The 17,734-nt window shown below is 42.8% G+C and overlaps 1 protein-coding gene across 1 annotated transcript in view; it reads right to left on the reverse strand.

Moving 5' to 3' along the window:
- Window positions 1–17,734, reverse strand: part of ITGA9 (integrin subunit alpha 9) — a 298,459-nt gene that overhangs the window by 102,152 nt on the left and 178,573 nt on the right. Inside the window, exon 18 of the mRNA XM_019727631.2 lies at window positions 4,783–4,933. Within this exon, the coding sequence (XP_019583190.2) occupies window positions 4,783–4,933 (151 nt within the window). The remainder of the gene's footprint in view (window positions 1–4,782; window positions 4,934–17,734) is intronic.

The following is a 17,734-nucleotide window of genomic DNA, read 5'->3' on the forward strand; positions in this document are numbered from 1 at the left end:
TATTTTATAGAGTGTTTTCAAGTTAGCTTTATAAAGGCAAGAGAAAAGTCAGCAGATGGTCACCCATGTGCATACCACATTTTTATAAGCAGCCTTCCCTTAGAGGAAAGCACCAGCATAAATCTATGAAAGCAGCCGTGTGTTAGACAGGATAGAAGAATCCATCTCAGGGGATATTTTTTGTACAGCCTCAGAAACTAATATGTCACTAATTGTGTGATGACAGAGAAGACTGGAGACCTTGGAGGCTTGGGGCCTGAGTTGCTTTGTGACTTTGGACAAGAGGGATGTCCACCCACCCACCCATATCACCTGTGCAGCCATGTGAGGCATCTGCATAGGTGACACCTGAGCTGAGATTTGAGGGCAGAGCTGTTCATTAAACAAAATGAGGGTGAGGGGATTCCAGGGTAAAAATAACTTCAGTAATAAATTATGACTGGATACAAGTATGTATGTGGGGGATGGTAGACAATGAGGCTGGGGGGGAGAGGGAAGGTGGGGAGGTCCAGGCTTAGAATGGCCTCTTGTAAACAGCTGAGGACTCTGAACTCCATTCTGAAGAATGTGAAACAGCAGGAGTGACAAGATTAAATTTCTTTTCAAATTTTTATGTTATAATTGACATTATAGGCTTTTTAAAAATTGATCTTTTAAATTACATATTTACTGTGGCAATAATTATTTTGTTACATTTGCTTAGTATTTTAAATACTTGTAAAAATTATTTTTGCTTATGGCTGCTTCTTTGGCTTTGACATACTTTTCATTCAACAACATCTACATTCTTGAGGACTTTATCTGTAACTGTTTCTCAGGAACAGTTTCATGGTGATGAAAGCTTTCATGGTTATAGCAGTGGATGCTGCCAGAGCCTTGCTCACATTCCCCAGAGCCAACCAGAAGGTTGGTCACCTGCAGCCAGTCCCCTTCCAGGCCAAAGGCTTCCCACATCCCTCTGAGTTGTTCCCTCATCCCAGGAAGTGTGGCCCATAGTCAGAGAAGGCTGGAAGTACCAGAGAGCTAAGGCCCTTGGAGTGACTCTGTAGATGAGTGACAGGAGCTGGTGGATAAATCCTCCAGCAGCTTCCTCATCCCTCAGGGGAATGATTCTCAGGTGTGTTCCACAGAGTCACTCTCTCTGAGGATCCGCAGCAGGACAGAGCCTGAGTTCCCCACAGTGGTCACCTGCTCATCAGTACATACTTGCCTTCCTTGTGCAAACTCACCACTCCCACACGTGCCTCCTGACATCACTCCCCAAATAAACTACCTGCACCGACGTCATTGTGTCAGTCTGCTTTTGGGAGAATTCAAACCATGAGAGTTAATAGACCCTGTGAATTCTCATATAACTGAGGATATCTTTAGTTTGCCTTCACAATGGATGATAAGATGGCTGGGTATAGAATTCTTAATTTACAGTGGAACATATTCTAATTTTTGACTAGTGTTACAGAAAAGGAGTCTGCAGAAAACAGGTTTCTTTGTTTTCTGTTAGGTATCAGTAGTGTCCGTTTCATATCCTTAAAATTAAATATTTGTGAAGCTATCTGTAGACCTTAAACTGTTCTCAATATTTTTGCCTGGTATTTGCAACACCCATTCAAGAAAATGGAGATCCTTCTTTGTTCATGCCTTCTAGTCCAACTATACTGGGACCATTTATTTTTGCTGATACTCCAGTCTCCACCTTCCATACCCATAGTCCTCACTGTCATCCTTCCTCATTGCTATGGTTTTTTTTCTCTGATTTCTCAGAGATGCCCTCAAATACATCCTATATAACAATGAATCAATTTTCCATACTGCCAATTCTGCTCTTTCCTGATTATTTCCTGCCATTGCTTTCTTGGTTTCATTATATTTCCTTATCCCACCGATTACCTTTATTTTTGCTTCCCTCTCAGTCCATTCCATTTTCATCCCAATCTATTGTTCCACTTTTGACCTTCTTCTATGCTCATTTTTTCTTGAACTTCATCAAGTACAAAAGTGAATGCTCTGTAAAATTTACTTTTGTTTTCTATTAATAATCTTTTTAAAAGGTATGCTTTCCCTCTGTATCTTGAATTCTACTTTTTTTAGTTTGTGTTCAAATCCTTTTATAAGGCCCATGTTGGTTCTGTTAGGTTTGTGCAAGGTGGGTGGGCTCTCTGGGATCCCCGTCAGTACCCACCATGTACTTTTAGACACTTGCTCTGGGCTGAGTGATGCCACTTACTTCCCCAGTTACAGTCCTGGTTGTAGTCATGAGAGGGGAATTTTTGTTTCTTTTCTTTGTTCTGCCACACTGCGGGTCACCTTGCCTATCTGTTTTTCTAATGGGTCTTGTCTCCACAGCAGCTATGTGATGTCTCTGTGCCCTGCCGCCTTTCTCACCACATCCCAAAGAGGCCCTAATACCTTGTCAATTTTCTGCCAAATTGAAATGTAAGGTTCCTTGAGCCAAAGGTTTTAAAGGTTGTGGGGATTCAATGGCAAAGAGATAAATGATGTGTTCTCATCTTTTCCATGTTCACCTATAGTAGCTAATGACCTATCTGTGTCCTTCATGTGCATTGCCCTTGACTGACTAGTGCCTCCTCATCCAGAATGCTTGGGAGGCTACTCATTGCACCCCCATACACACACAGTGGTCAATGATGAAAGGGATGGAGATGATGCTCCCCATCACTTCAAGAGGGGACAATTCTGCTTGCTGAGTGATTTGTGCTCTAGAGCACCCCACTACCTCTTTCCACCCTGTAAATCAGACCAAGGGTGGCTTTTATGAAAGCGCAGCCTTACTCAGCCCTTTCCCTGCGCCGCCCTGCTTCCCTCACTCCTCTTCTCCTGGAGCATTCCTCCAGTAAAGCAGATGCCTGGGTTTGCATGCAGTAAGGAGGGGATGGGAAAATGTATATAAAACCCCTGGTGTGTAGTAGGTGGTCAATAAATGCTACTTCCCATCCCCCAAATAGTTATAAGACTAAGGATAGAATCATTTGCTCACATGAATCTCTGTAAAAGACATTCAGCACAATATTATTTAAAAGAGACTAAAACCGGAAATAATTAAACATGTAATAATAGGAATTTGTACATAGGTAATCCAGACAAATTCCTTCAATAGAATATTATACAGTCTCCAAGCTGAAAAAACAAACATGGTGAAGGGAAGTAAGATATAGGAAGTTATTTAGTTTATGAAATAATACTACCAAGTCCTATATACTGAGAGTGGGGCCAGCTCTGATCGTTCTAGCGGACAACAGAGAGAACAAAACTTCATCATAAGGATGACTATGTCCACAGGCAAAAATAAGTCAAAGTGTTCAGAAAAAAAGCAAAGCTATCCCTAATTCTGAGACCAGAGAGAAATTTCTCCCATGGGTCCTAAGTGAGAACAATCTGTGCAACGTAATAACCCGGTCACCAACCACATCCTTTCGGTTACCATAGAGATGAGTTTCAAAGGTCTGGTCCCTGAGTAAACCCGTCTCTCCTACTCCCACTCCCCCTCACCCCAAGGAAGATGGCATCACAGCACAGGAGTCTGTGCATAGCCAGAGACATTGGAACCCTATCTATACTTGGTTCTCTCTTGACGGGGCTTAAACCAGGGAAAATTTTTAGCACGTGGAAGGTGGATAAAATGCATGCTATTCCTGCAGTCCTTCTTGATTACTTCTGGGACCTTCCTCAACAGTGGAGCTCCTGGAAACTATTTAGCAGCAGAGAGTTTGAGATGATTTCTTGGAAAGTTCTTGGAGCACTGCCACTCTAGATGGCTCTCTATGCTTTGGTTGCCCCTTAAGCTGGGCAAGGTTGGCACAATCCTGTCCACACTATTGAGCCTGGCAGAATAAGGGCCTGAACATAAATAAGGTTGCCCACCAGTTCAAAGGTACACCCAATGCTCATCTGTGGGCAGGGAGATGGCTTTCTTCAGAAAGTGATTTTGGTTCCATTTTAACACAGACATCAAGGCACTGCAGTTCAAGGCTGTCAAAACTATAAAAAGCTGCAAAAATTCCCATCAGAACAGTTGTCAACAGTTAGAGCAACTACGGGGTAGAGTGAGATCTGTTTAAATCCACTCATTCCTCCTGTTGCCTGATGGGGAGGCCTGTTCTTTCTTCCCAAAGGTGGTTCACTGTGGTGGATTACACGATAGGCGAGCACGTCAGCTCCTCTTTCCTTTCTGAGTCATGCTGCTTAAACTGTAACTCATTCAAACAAATTAATTCCCTCTAAAAATCTCACTCAATTCATGGAAATAATTCAATTTCCTCAATTCACTCAAATATGTCAGGAATAAATAAACATGCCAAAGCCTAGGCTGACGCACATAACCCTCTAATGGAAAACATCAAGTGCATCATTAGTGATAACAAGCACGATAAGCAGTGATCTGTCCTCATGTCTTATCTTGTTTTCCACAACTACTGACCTAAAACTGGAACTCTTTGGAACATGAGTGTGCTGGAGACAGTGGCTATCCCATCTTGGAGAAGGGAGCCACACATAAAACTGTAGGGAGAAAGTTCCACAAGAGAGAAGGGGTGGGAGACCATGTAAGAGATCAGTACTGCTCTGACATTCTGCAGGTGTTTACAGTGTCTTCTTTGGCTGTATCAACATATGTTCTAAGGCCAGGAGGGAAAAACAATTCTAACAGTCCCAAATCAGACATAACAAAATAGTCTTTGCAGAATCACTGGGTATTCCCCACTCTGATGACAGTCAGCAAATGCACCAGATGGAACCAAGGCTCTTTTGGGAGGGTTCCCTCCTTACCTTCTGCCACATGTTGATGAAGAAGAGCTCCCGGGACACATTGAAGGACACGTTGGCATCATAGGCATCATCCCCGAGATTGGAGATGGAGATATTTAGGGAGATATTCTTCACAGCCCCCAAAGCTAGATATGGGGTTTTGTCATCAATGCTGCAATAAAAAATAAATAGCAGTTAATATCCTGAAACTTTCAGCTTTTACTAATATACCATGAGCATCATGGGGGAGCTGAGGGTGGGGAGCAGAAACTCCACTAGGATCAGAACTACAAGTTCCAGGAACCCCGTGAACTAGCCATGTGTCCTTAGGCAACCAGTTAGCTCCCATATGCCTCAGTTTCTTCACCTAAGCACAGGAGGGTTCTGTGTTGCCTATCTCACTAGGCCATGCTGTGGCTCACGTGAAATCTTATACATAAAACTTGGAAAATTATAAGACATTTAATAAACTAGACATGGACTCTGGTCAGATACTAATTCATTCAAATGTTTTTGAGTGCCTCTTACTGCCCAGCACTACCGGTCAATGTGATAGAGAAAGAGAAGTGAACAAAACAGAATTCTTGCCTTCTTGTAGCTTCAGAGAGAATAGAAAACACAGACATAAAGAAGCAAACACACAGGTCACACTGTGATCAGAGCTATGGAGACAAGGTACAAAGGGTAGGAAGGATAGAGAGAGCCAGGTTTAGATGGAGAGTGGGTTGCAATTTTAAATAGGGTGGTCAACTGCCTGGCAGCCATCTTCAGATTGAGCTGGAGCATTACCCGGCTGCCTCAAGGATGACACACCCAAAGGGCAGAATGGGCAGGCACCAGAGCCCTGCTAAAGCGAATCCTGCTCCATAAGGTCAGGCCCTGCCCAACAACTCCTCCACTGTAGACATAGACAGTTCTCACAACCAATCAGCCCAAGGGTCAATCCCTCCCACTGATGTGCAGAGAGCAATCAAGGCTCATCTGCAACAGGAGGGCACACACAACATACACAAGGGACACACCTGGAGTACATGGCTCATGTGACCAGGAAGACTGCTCCACTGAGACACCTATTACATAAGGACACTCTATTAAGACTGGGAGACATAGCTGCCTTACCTAATACATAGAAACAAAAACAGGGAGGCAGCCAAAATGGGGAGACAAAGAAACATGTCCCAAGTAAAAGCTCCAGAAAAAGAACTAAACAAAATGGAGACAAGCAATCTATCAGATACAGAGTTCAAAACACTGGTAATAAGGATGCTCAGTGATCTCAGGGAGAACCTCAACAAAGAGATAGGAGACATAAAAATAGAGATAGAAAACATAAAAAAGAACCAGTCAGAAATAAAGAATACAATAACTGAAATGAAGAATGCATTAGAGGGAATCTATAGATTAGATGAAACAGAGGATTGAACCAGTGATTTAGATTAGGTAACAGAAAACATCCAATCAGAATGGCAATAAGTAAACAAATAAATAAATAAAATGGCAATAATGATATCTATCAACAATTACTTTCAATATAAATGGATTAAATGCTCCAATCAAAAGAATGGATAAGAAAACCAGACCCACATATACTGCCTACAAGAGACTCACTTCAGATCGAAAGACAAACAACTGAAAGTAAAGAGATGGAAAAAGATATCCCATGAAAATAGAAACAACAACAAAAAAGCTGGGTTAGCTCTACCTATACCAGACAAAATAGACTTTAAAACAAAGCTTATAAAAGAGACAAAAAAGGACCCAGTAATCCTACTTCTGGGTATTTATCTGAAGAAACCCAAAACTCTACTTTGAGGGGACATGTGTATCCATATGTTGATTGAAGCATTGTTTACAGTGGCCAAGATGTGGAGGCAGCCTGGGTGTCTGTTGATGGGAAAATAGATAAAGAGTAGGTGGTACCCATATACAATGGAATATTGCTCGGCCATGGAAGGGATTGGGTTCTTGCCATCTGCAGCAGCATGGATGGACCTGGAGGGTATTATGCTGAGTGGAGTATGTCAGACAGAGAAAGACAGATTTTTGAGCAATGAGATTTTGCTTACATGTGGAATCTAAAGAACAAAATAAACAAGCAAACAAAAAAGAAACTCATAGATACAGAGAATATTTTGATGGTTGCCAGATGGGAGGGGGTTGTGGGACAAGGTGAAAAGGGAGAGGGGATTAAGAAGTACAAATTGGTTGTTACAAAGTAGTCGTGAGGATGTCGGGTATAGCATGAGGAATATAGTCAATAATATTGTAATAACTATGCATAGTGCCGGGGGGTACTAGACTAGTCAGGGGGATCACTTCATAAATTATATAAATGTCTAACAACTATGCTATACACTTGAAATTAATATAAAATAATATTGAATATCAACTGCAATTGAAAAATTAAAAAAGGTGAAGGGCAATAACAGATTCAAATTCCCAGGTACAAAACCAACGAGTCATGGGGATGTAATGTACAGTATGGGGAATAGAGTAGATTATATTGCAACAGCCTAATCTGGTGTCAGATGGTTGCTGGACTTACAGTGATCACTTCTTTAGGTATATAAATGTTGAATAATTATGGTGTTACCTGAAACTAACATAATATTGTATGTAGGCTGTATTTTAATAAAAAAATTAAAAAAAAAAAAGAATTTTCAAGAAATAAACCATTAATTTTGTTTTTTAAAAATAGGGTGGTCAGGGAAGCTTCACAGATAAAGGAGCAAGATACAAAGATATCTGGAAACTAGCAAAGGAAAAGTCATGCTTGGCATGTTGAAGGGCTGGTAAGGAGGTCAGTGTGGCTGAGAGGAGTGAGTGAGGGAGAGAGTGGAAAGAAATGGACTTAGAGAGGTAAAGGCAGTCAGGGCAAGCAGATCACGTAGGGCACTACTGGGCCATCAGAAGGACCTTGGTTTGACCCTGAGGTGGTGCCCCTGCAGGGCTCTGAGCAGAGGAATGGTGTGACCTGACTCATATTTAAAGGCTCACACGGGCTATGATGTGAGCAGTCTGTGGAATGAGTGTTCAGGGGGAAGCAGGAGGCCTGGTTAGAGAGCTCCTGTAATAATCCAGGTTCGAGAAGATGACAGTCCAGGCCATGGTGGCAGAACTTGAAGTAGTGAGAAGTCATATTCTGGATATGTTTCGAAGGTTATGCCAACAGATTTTGTTCATGGATTGGAAGAGCGGTGTTAGGGAAAGAGGGGAGTCAAGAATGGCCAACCAGTTAATGGGAGATATAGTAAGGCTATGAGGGTTTGTGTAATGGACAGTTAGCGTTTTTGGCCACTCAGCACCCGACACCTTCCTGTTTGGGGGAAATCTCAAGGTAAGTGGGAGGGCACATCAGGAGAAAGGGGGCAGGACTTTCCCCCACCCCTTGGTTGCTAAAGTGTGGGCACCTAAGTGCAGTCATGTGATCTAAGGGCGGTCAGGTGGCCTCAGTGTGGTGAGCAGATGCACCTAACTGGGTCCATGAATTTTGAGCGTTGCACAAAGACACCAGGACCCTCTGAGATCACCTGAGGTGGCCACAGAGGGTTGAGAAGCCAGAGGTGGCATCCTGAGCTCAGCCTTGCCTTCCTTGTTTCCTGTGATGATGGTTCTCCAGCTTCCTGCCTGCACTCTGAACCAGCCCACATCCTTCCAATAAACTCCTTTTCTGCTTAAATTAACCAGTACATGTTTGTTGCCGTTTGTAACCACTGATACAGATAATAGAGCATGAAAGAGAAGAGAACTATCCAAAATCTCAGTAGGCTATGTAATATTTTGAAATACAGATTTTTGGGAGAGGAATCATCATTACCCATCCAAGAAGAGAGGACCTCACTTTTCTGCATGCCTGGCACATCAACAAGAATAATATGTGCAAGGAGAGATCTGATGGTCTTGTTTTTGGAAGCAAGAGCTCTAAGGATCCAAACAAGATGTGAAAAATTAACTCAGAGAAAAGTTTCAAATTCTTGAATGGCCTCCAATAAATTACTACCCTGACCTCAAGCTATTGTGGCAATTATTTATTATTGTTGGCCATTTTGATTTTAAACAATTGATGGGTTATTTCTGTCCTCTTGTTTGCTTTTGTAAGATTAAAGGAGTAATCCTCAGGCCTTGAGGAGTTATGAGAGAGAGCGCTAACCTCACTTTATCTTCAGAAAGAATTGCATAAGCACAAGTAGTCCAATCGCTTCGTAGAGTATCCGTAGTTTCCAAATAGAATATTAAGCAGAGAGACAATACAGAAAAGCACAGGACCAAGGGCCAGGGGGCTGCCTCCTTATTCCAGTTTTGTTGTTCATGATCAGCCTTCTTTTCTTGTGTGTAAATGGCAAGGGATCAGACCAGGGATGGCTGACCTTCTGCCAACCCCCAGAGCTTAGGCCTCTGTCACTTAATCATGCAGCAAGGTCGTTCCTGGGGTTTCAACGTCAAGTGATTCAAACATGGTTCCATGATTAAGGGAAGCCAAGCACCTTCTAGGGCAGACCATGAACTTGGACTTCTTAATAAAGAGGCTTCAAAGCTGTTTCCACTCCTTCTCCACAGCTAAAAACCCATGTATAAAATAGAACATCTCTGCTTTCAAAGCTATTCTTAGAAATGAAACGGAATGTGATTTGCCTGGTGCTGGGTCCTTTCAAACATGTCGTCCTTCTGAAACCTTACAGCACCCTGAAAGCTGTAGTTCCATTTTTAGAGATGAGGAAATTGAGATGCAAGAGATAACATGGCTGGCCAAGTGGTGGTGCTGGCTTGGAGCTCAGTGCGTGCTATGCCTTCACAGCTCACCCGTCGCCATCACAGCTCACGTTCTCCAGCCCCTTGCACGTCACACCCCAGGATGGAAGTGCACTTTCTGACCTCCCTCCTGGGTGAATAAAATCTCCCCAGTATGAGTCTCCCCAGCCCCATGTGCTCCACCCGTCCTTCACAGCACCTACCAAGGTGTGATGACATATTTACTTGTGCGGCTATTGGCTTAAGGACTGGCTCTCCCCCACTAGGAACTAAGCACCAGGGGCCAGGACCGCTGTCTGAATTTGCTCATTGTTGAACCCCCAGTAACAGAGTTGTGCCTGGCACACAGTAGGTGTTCAACAAGCCCTTGTTTGTTGAACGTGCACATGTCTACAACAGATCAACAGCTCAACCTTTGCATTTTACAGATAAAGAAGCTGAGCACCCCCTGAGGGGAACCCACTTTGATTGAGGTCACCCAGCCATGTAGGGGCTGAGCTAGACCTAGTGCCAAACTTCCTTTGGCACAAAGGCCGGCTGAGCTACGGCTCTTATGTAAACTCCATCTCAGTCGGGAAGGGCTTTGGCAAGAAACGTCTTTTCATGACATCTGAAAAGAACAGGACTCCACGAAGACCAACCTCTCTGACAGCACTGCTGAAAGAGTAAAATGATCAGGCACAGGGTTTTTGTGCCAAACATTCCATGGGTGCTTACTTACTTAGTAAAGAACAGTCTTTCTAATTTCCAAGAAATTTCAGTTTCTGAAAAAATTTTCCATTAATTCTACTTTGCTTGTGTAATCTTTTAAGTGGGCCATATTACTTTGTATACCAACCACTATGACGTACTTTTATGTGAAAAGCATTATTTATTAACAGTCAACATAAGAAATAACCATACAGAGTCTATAAAGCTTATCTTACCGTACATCTACAGCCTGCTGGAAACATTGCTCATCTGTTATCAAAAATAACAGCTATAACCGTCCTGATACATCTTATAGCAGCTGTTTTTGAATACATGGGGTTTATTTTGAAGTTTAGCACCAATTCATTCAGTACTCCAAATGTCATCTGTTATTGGTACCATCTTGGTGGCTGTGTGGAACCTGAGGGTCACTATGGAACTTTTTCTGCGACCCTATTCATCACTTTACGTTAAATGTGTGTACTCTTCAAAGTTCCTTATTGGAAAAATGCAGTTCATTCCCATATCAATCACATACTGAACCACTAAGGCCACTAAAGTAAATTCTTCCGCTTCCACCATCATGGAGACAATTTTATGCAGATAAATTTTTGGGAAGATGCTAAGAAACTAAAATAGCTTAATGGTGTTTAATAATTAATTTTCCATTGGGTCATTTTTAGATCTTCCTTAAGTCTTAAAGATATAAAACATGACCTTATTTAAATAATTTGTGGTTATAATCTACCTCCCATAACACATAACACTTGTATTTTCTTTTGCTGCTTAAATCTAGCCTGAGCAAAGGATGCGAGGATAGGAGTTTATCAAGTGCATTCTAGTCAACTGTATGAGCTTTAAAAACTTCTTGTTATAGCATTATAATGATTGATATACTTGCCAACCACAACTATACTGAATATCGACTAGAAGAATAGTATAGGCAGCCAGATCCATTCATCTTTCCTTCCTGCTTTCCTCCTTCCATCCTACCATCCTACCCTCACCTCCTTCATCTAGTCACTTATCCATCCATCCATCCACTACTTTAGAAAACTAACTTCTCGGCTTAGACACCAGGGATGCAGGTCCTAGACCTCAAGGAATTCAGTCTTGTGGAGGAGACAAACATTTAAGACATGATGTCAGCATGTACTAAGTGCTGACCCAGAGGGATGAGGAAACTTCCTTAAGAGAGCCTTTATGCAATGAGTACAAAGAAGGGATTCTGCAGGGGCAGTGGGTGGGGGGAGGGTAGGAATACAGGGAGGTATTAGGTAAGGTATTGCTAAGGAGGTGAACCATGAGTCCTATGATTAATGGGATGATAGCCCCGTCAACAAAAATATTGCTAAGATTGACTGTACACACACACACACACACACACACACACACACACACACACACACACGTTTGCGTGCACGCACGCCTGCAATCCCTAGTTTTTCCATTCCTGGAAATCATATTAAAAAGGACATTGTGAAGCAGATCGTATTCTCCCATAAAGCAATGTCAAAATTGGGGGCAGCATTCCTGAGTAAGGATTCAGCATCCAACCAATCACAGACATCCTCACAATGTGTCATAAAAGAAATGACATAAATTACAGCCACTGCAATTTAAAACCATAAACAATGCTTCCTATTCTTAAAAATGGCCAGACATCATAAAATCAGGAATGGAATTTGACAGCTGGACGGGGGCCCATCTAAGTCATCATTTTGCAGATAAAGGCCAGGGAGTTAACACTTTCCCGCGGCTGCTCAGCAGATCGTGGCAAATCCAGGCAGCCCTCCTAACTCCCGCCCACTGTTCCTCCCTCTGTTCCCATTGCCCTAAAGTCTAGAAAAATACAACAACAACAACAAAGTATAAAATTCACATGAGACTTATTTGGCTGTAATAAGAGAAATGAAATTGTGTTTGCCTTCTCAGCATTTAGCATATTTAGCCTGTTGGGAGGTGTCATCACCTCTTTACAAAAGCTGTCTGAGGTGCTTAGTTTTTCCTCTTGACAATTTTCCTTGAAGTTGGTGGAGGCATTCAGGATGGGTCCAGATGCCTTCAGCAGCGCTGTTGGGCAATGTCCATGGCGCTTGTTGACAACAATCAGTTTTTCAACTATTAGTGCTGAAGTTTACAAACATGAAGAACACCATAAAAACCACAGCTGCTCATCGGTTGTCTTCCTATGAGGGATATGAACACAAAGTCCCAAATAAACTGATTATGATGTGGAGGAAATACACCACGAAGCTAAGACAAGTCCTGCTGAAGGAACACATGGGAGAGAAATTTGGGGGAAGAAATCACCGCGGACTCACGTTATCCTAAGGAATTCCCTGAGAAAGCTAGGAATTGAGTCACATCTTAAAGAGTGAGGAGCATATGAGTGGGTAGAGAAACAGGAAGTACATTCCAGGCAGAGAGAAAAATAAACAACAGCTAAAGGGATGGAGGTGACAAGAAATAATGTGGAAAAGATCAGGAAAAGGACATCCTTGGCAGTAAGATGAGAGGCAGGCAAGTAGAACACGTAGGATGCATCCAGATTCCCATGGACCTTCACTGTCAGAGTTTGGGTTGATCCTCTAGGCCAGTGAATGCTTAACCATGTTATCTGGACTTACTGATGTCAGGTGTGTTGCAAGTCATTTGTTAATAAGTAATAAAGTTAAGGTATTACAAAATGTAGTAGGCTACAGGTGGTTCTACCCCTGTCCCCTGGGGTCTTATCACTGTAGCCTGTACATCTACCAGCATCCCCATCTTTTGCTGGAGGACTTTTCTTTGCAGGCCAGCAGAATGCCAAAGAATTTAGCCCCTGACAGCCCTGTAGCAGCCTTCAACCAGGGACTTATGGTAACTGGTATATAATGACCTTGGCTTCCTTGCCTATTGAGTGAGACAACTTTGAACTGCATGCTCTAGTTCTAGGCCTGTGCTGTTCAATATGGTGGCCACCAATCACAGGTGGCTTCTGAGCACTTGAAATGTGACAGGTCTGTATTAAGAGTAAAATACACATCAGATTTCTAAGACTTAGCACAATAAAATAGGATGTAAAAAAATCTCAATCGTTTTAATATTAATTACATGTTTAAATGATGCCTTTTGCTATATTAAATAAAATTGTTTTACCAATTTCACTTTAATTTTTCAATGTGGCTACCAGGAAATTTTAAATTGCATATGTGGCTTACACTAAATTTCTATTGGTTAGGATTGTTCTAGACTCTCAGTAAAGTCTATGTATTTTATTTTTTAACAATATAATATGGTTGATTTGTGATTAATCTTAAATGGTATATATTTGCACATGTTACTTGCAAAGTAGAGGTCTAGGAAAAATAAATTTGGGTAAAAATAAAATCGAGTACGAAAAAAATAAAATTGATAATGTTTAGTTCCTAAAACTCACTGGCTTATAAAAATGCTGTAATGAATATTGTGAAATATTAAAAAAAAGAAAAGGCATTCCACATGTGTGCGTTTCTTCACAAAGCAATTTTGAGTTTCACCAGAATCTGATGCTTAAAGTTGTACACTGTGCAGGTGACCCTCGTTGGTTACCTGTGATGTGGTGAGCAAGACAGAACGACTTAGCCTGGGACTCTAAGGAGCTGACCCACAGGTAGGTTTGAGAGCAAGTTGTTTATTTGGGAAGGGGCCCCACAAAACGTCAGTAGGTGAAGAGTGGAGTGAGACACAGAAGGAGAGGCAACCGATAAAGGATCTGATATCAAGTCAGTGACCCCTGTGGGCACCTAGAGCTTCATCTTGCTGGGGAATTCTGGGAAACTCCTAGGGTTATCCCATCTGCGGGGGTGAGGAAAGTATGTGCTGACTCCAGTCATTGGTTGAGGGCTGCTGTGGGAGAGGGAGGGCATCTCTTCCCAGCACCTCTGGCCTGGTGGGCAGAGCAAGCAGAAATGCAGTGACTGGAGTTGAGCGCCAGGCCCACACAAAGGTAAAATGGACGTGAACAGTGCTGGCAGTGCCTGCGGCAGCGTCCTAGGAATGGGAGATGCAGCCTTATGAATGAAAGAATGATCCAGCCAGTGAGGCCTGCCGCTGGCAGCTCAGAACAGTTAGTCCTGTTATCTCTGAATGTTTGGAAGGGGCCCAAGTCTCTGGAGACACCCATCCCACCACCCCTTGGGAGCTGCATCCTGTTCACTTTCCTTCTTCAGGAACTGTCACAAAGATCCAACTCAGGTGCCCAGTCTCCATTTCTACTGATGGTTCCAGCCCACTCAGGCCTCACAGTCCTGCCAAATGTCAACGTGAGTGACCAAACACACCCCTCACCCAGGGCTCATCGCCAGGGGGTTACACTAGGAGCACTGTACTGGTTGTTTATGCTGGCTACTGCTCTTACAGACAGGTACGCCCAGGCTGTGAAGGTTATTCAATATTTTCAATATCGTCCCTGCTCTAAACCAGTGCACCTTCAGACACACAGGATAGTACCCTTGCTGAATACGAGGGTACATATTTCTGAGCTGTCCCAGTGCAATCCACTTTAGAGAGAAGGACTAGGGTCCAATACGAGAAGAGAGAGATGACAGCAAAGATAGAAAATTTCTGAGCGCATCTCTGCAGAGCATGCATCTATCAGGGACTTCCCTCAACTTCCCAACCTAGGAAGGCAGCTGCTGTGACCTCCAAGGCACAATAGTGTTCTCACCGTTTTTCCCCCGAATGTTGTTATGGTGTTTACTCCTCAACCTCTATTCACTTCTATCAGCTGAGAGCTCTTACAGTCAAGCCTGCTGCTGTCTCAGAGAGCTGCTCCAAAGCCCCCTGGCATCGTTACAAAAGTCTTTGCAAAGAGCCAGACTGGAAACCTCTCCATGACACAGCTAACTCCTCTTTAGAGAAGCTTAGTGATCTAGACCAAAGAATATAAAAACGATTCTCGAAACCCCAATGTTTCTATGTCTCCAAAGAATAAAGCTGCCAATATCAGCCTTTTGAGGTAAGACGTCAAGGTGCCTGCCCTCACCAAATTCTGTACACACCGAGTATTTGGCACCATGTTTTCAGATTCCTATTCCCTTTCTCTCAGCGTATATTAAGCTGGAGAAGCTATCCTTCCCCCAAAACCCAGTCATTCTCATGTGACAGAACTCTGGACATGGAAACTTTGAAGTACATCAAGAGACTCCAGAGGAGTCAGTTTTCATGGAACGTTCCAGTATAAGCTCCGAAATTCTCTTTCCTACAGGGATAGGAAACTGTTTTGTCTTGCTGATTCATTTTAGTTAGTGACTATCTATTACTTTGGATTCCTGGAGTTCTCACTGACAGATCAAATTATTTAGACTCCAAATACCAGTTTTCACTGCTATAAACAAATATCACAAAGGTTCCCTGATTTGTAAGATTCTAGCTATTGTGGCAAATATTTAGGGATTTATTTTACTAACCAAAAACCAGAAAAGGTTTCACTTCTATTTTTTTTTAATAGAAACTTTTTTTTTTTGGTAAAAAAATGTCACCAAGAAATACTCAAAAAGGATATTGTACCAAAAGGTGCAATTCTAAATAGATATTGAGATCAAATCTAATTTTATATTTTAAGGTACTCTAGAATGATGGGAGTTGTTACTTCTGCCCAACTTTTAGTCTTGTCCTGTGGTTATCCTTATGGCCACACATAAACCAAGGCTTCAGGCAACCTCAGCCCTGAGCCACTGCTCTAAACCACCTGAAGTCCCTCCTGCTGACTTGCTCAGCATCCTCCAATCTCACACCCTACAATACATTTCACTTTATTCAATACTCAGTGCCACATCTGGGACCAGCCTACTTCTCAGGGGTCCCACCCTATGTCTGCCTCCTTTCAGCTCCTCTGCCCTTGGACACATACCCCTGTCGTCTGGCCAGGCTTCAGCGGAACTCCTGGATTGATGTGCTCACGTGACTTGTCCCAGATCCCCCAACAGTACCTATCTGGACATTGTCTACTTTTAAATACACTTACAAAAATCTAAACAACCGTCTACATTAATTAATTTCTGCTTTTGTTTTAAATCCACAACATTAAGTGGCTTTAATATTCAGATTGTTCATATCCTCAAATACCGCATAAACCGATGATACTTTCATTGAACTATATGTATGGATGAATGTAGGTTTTAACTTCTTCCAACAGTGGGTTATTAAGCCAGTTTGAGATGTGCTTCGCATCTCGCTGTACTTTATAAATCTCTTGTAATCACGCAAAAAGAGACCCACATGGTTATTAACTCCAGAGACAGATGACGAGACACCTCTGTAAGGCATGTCGATTAAAGTTTACAGGGGGTCAGGAAAATGATGCCTGGGACTGAGTTTCTGGTTGGAAAACCACTTAGATGGAGCCAGAAATACCTCGACCTCCTTCATATGTACCCACCTGGGCTGCTTTTATGCTCATAAAGAGAGAAAAGCATTTAATACAGTGATCTGTGCCAAAATAGTGGTTTCCCTAGCAACATTCAGATAATTAACGTAAATATGTGTGACTTTAAAAAAATAATATGCCTATATCCTCACTGGCTCCACTAGCATTCACTTGGCCCTAGGTCTGGCTCATTGAATAGCTCATACAGTGATACCATAAAGTCACATTTGCCTCAAAGGCCATCCTCTCTCTAATGAGGCAAACATGAGACGCCAGAGGACCCTCCCTAAACCTCCAAGCAGCTTAGGCTGCCTCCTCCTGCTCCATCTGTTTAACTGTGAAAAGAACTGCTGGTTCCCAGCCTAGCAGAGGAATTCAAATCCTCATCGGCCTTTACTTTAGGGGTAGTTTCCGGAATCACTAAATCGTAGGACATCTGGAACAAATCAGCGAGGTTCACTCACTGTAACAGCTGGACTGAAGACAAAGAATACTTTGGGGGGCAGAGGAATTCCCAAGATCTGTGGGCTGCTCAGAGGTCTGACATCATCAGACAGGGATGGTGTGCAGTGATGTATGACTTAACCCAGCAATGGCACCGTGCCACCCTATGTCACACACAAGCTGCCCGTTAAACCCGGCCACTACACACTCAAAACATGCAAGAAGCTGATCTCCACTTCACTGTCATGGCCATCATGTCCCCTTGCTTCTAGCTCAAGGACCAAATGGGGGACGCACGTGGTCACAGGCACTCAATCATATCACAATTACAAGCTTCCCTGGATTTGGAACCGTTTTTCTGCTGTGAGGTGAGGAGCCACAGGAACAAGAGGAAAGTAGCTCTTCCACATGGATCTCTGGAGGTAGAAACGAGAATGCACACACCACACGCAGCCCTTCACATCACCATGAATGTGCCCATTTGTCCACAAAGCAGCTGCTACCTTCACCACCGTGCCCGGTTTCTCTGCTTTGGGCCGGAAGCAGCAGTTTTCTTGAGCTCATCAAAGCTCTGATGGACAGTTACCTGTGTCTTTAATAAACAATAACCCAAGAACAAGGAATGGATGTTTCCTTCATCATCAGTGTGTTGTAGGCACTGAGAACCAGAGTCAGGGACATATGACAACAGCCTTATAA

The sequence above is a fragment of the Rhinolophus sinicus genome, linkage group LG10 (assembly GCF_036562045.2).
Source record: "Rhinolophus sinicus isolate RSC01 linkage group LG10, ASM3656204v1, whole genome shotgun sequence".
NCBI lineage: Eukaryota > Metazoa > Chordata > Mammalia > Chiroptera > Rhinolophidae > Rhinolophus > Rhinolophus sinicus.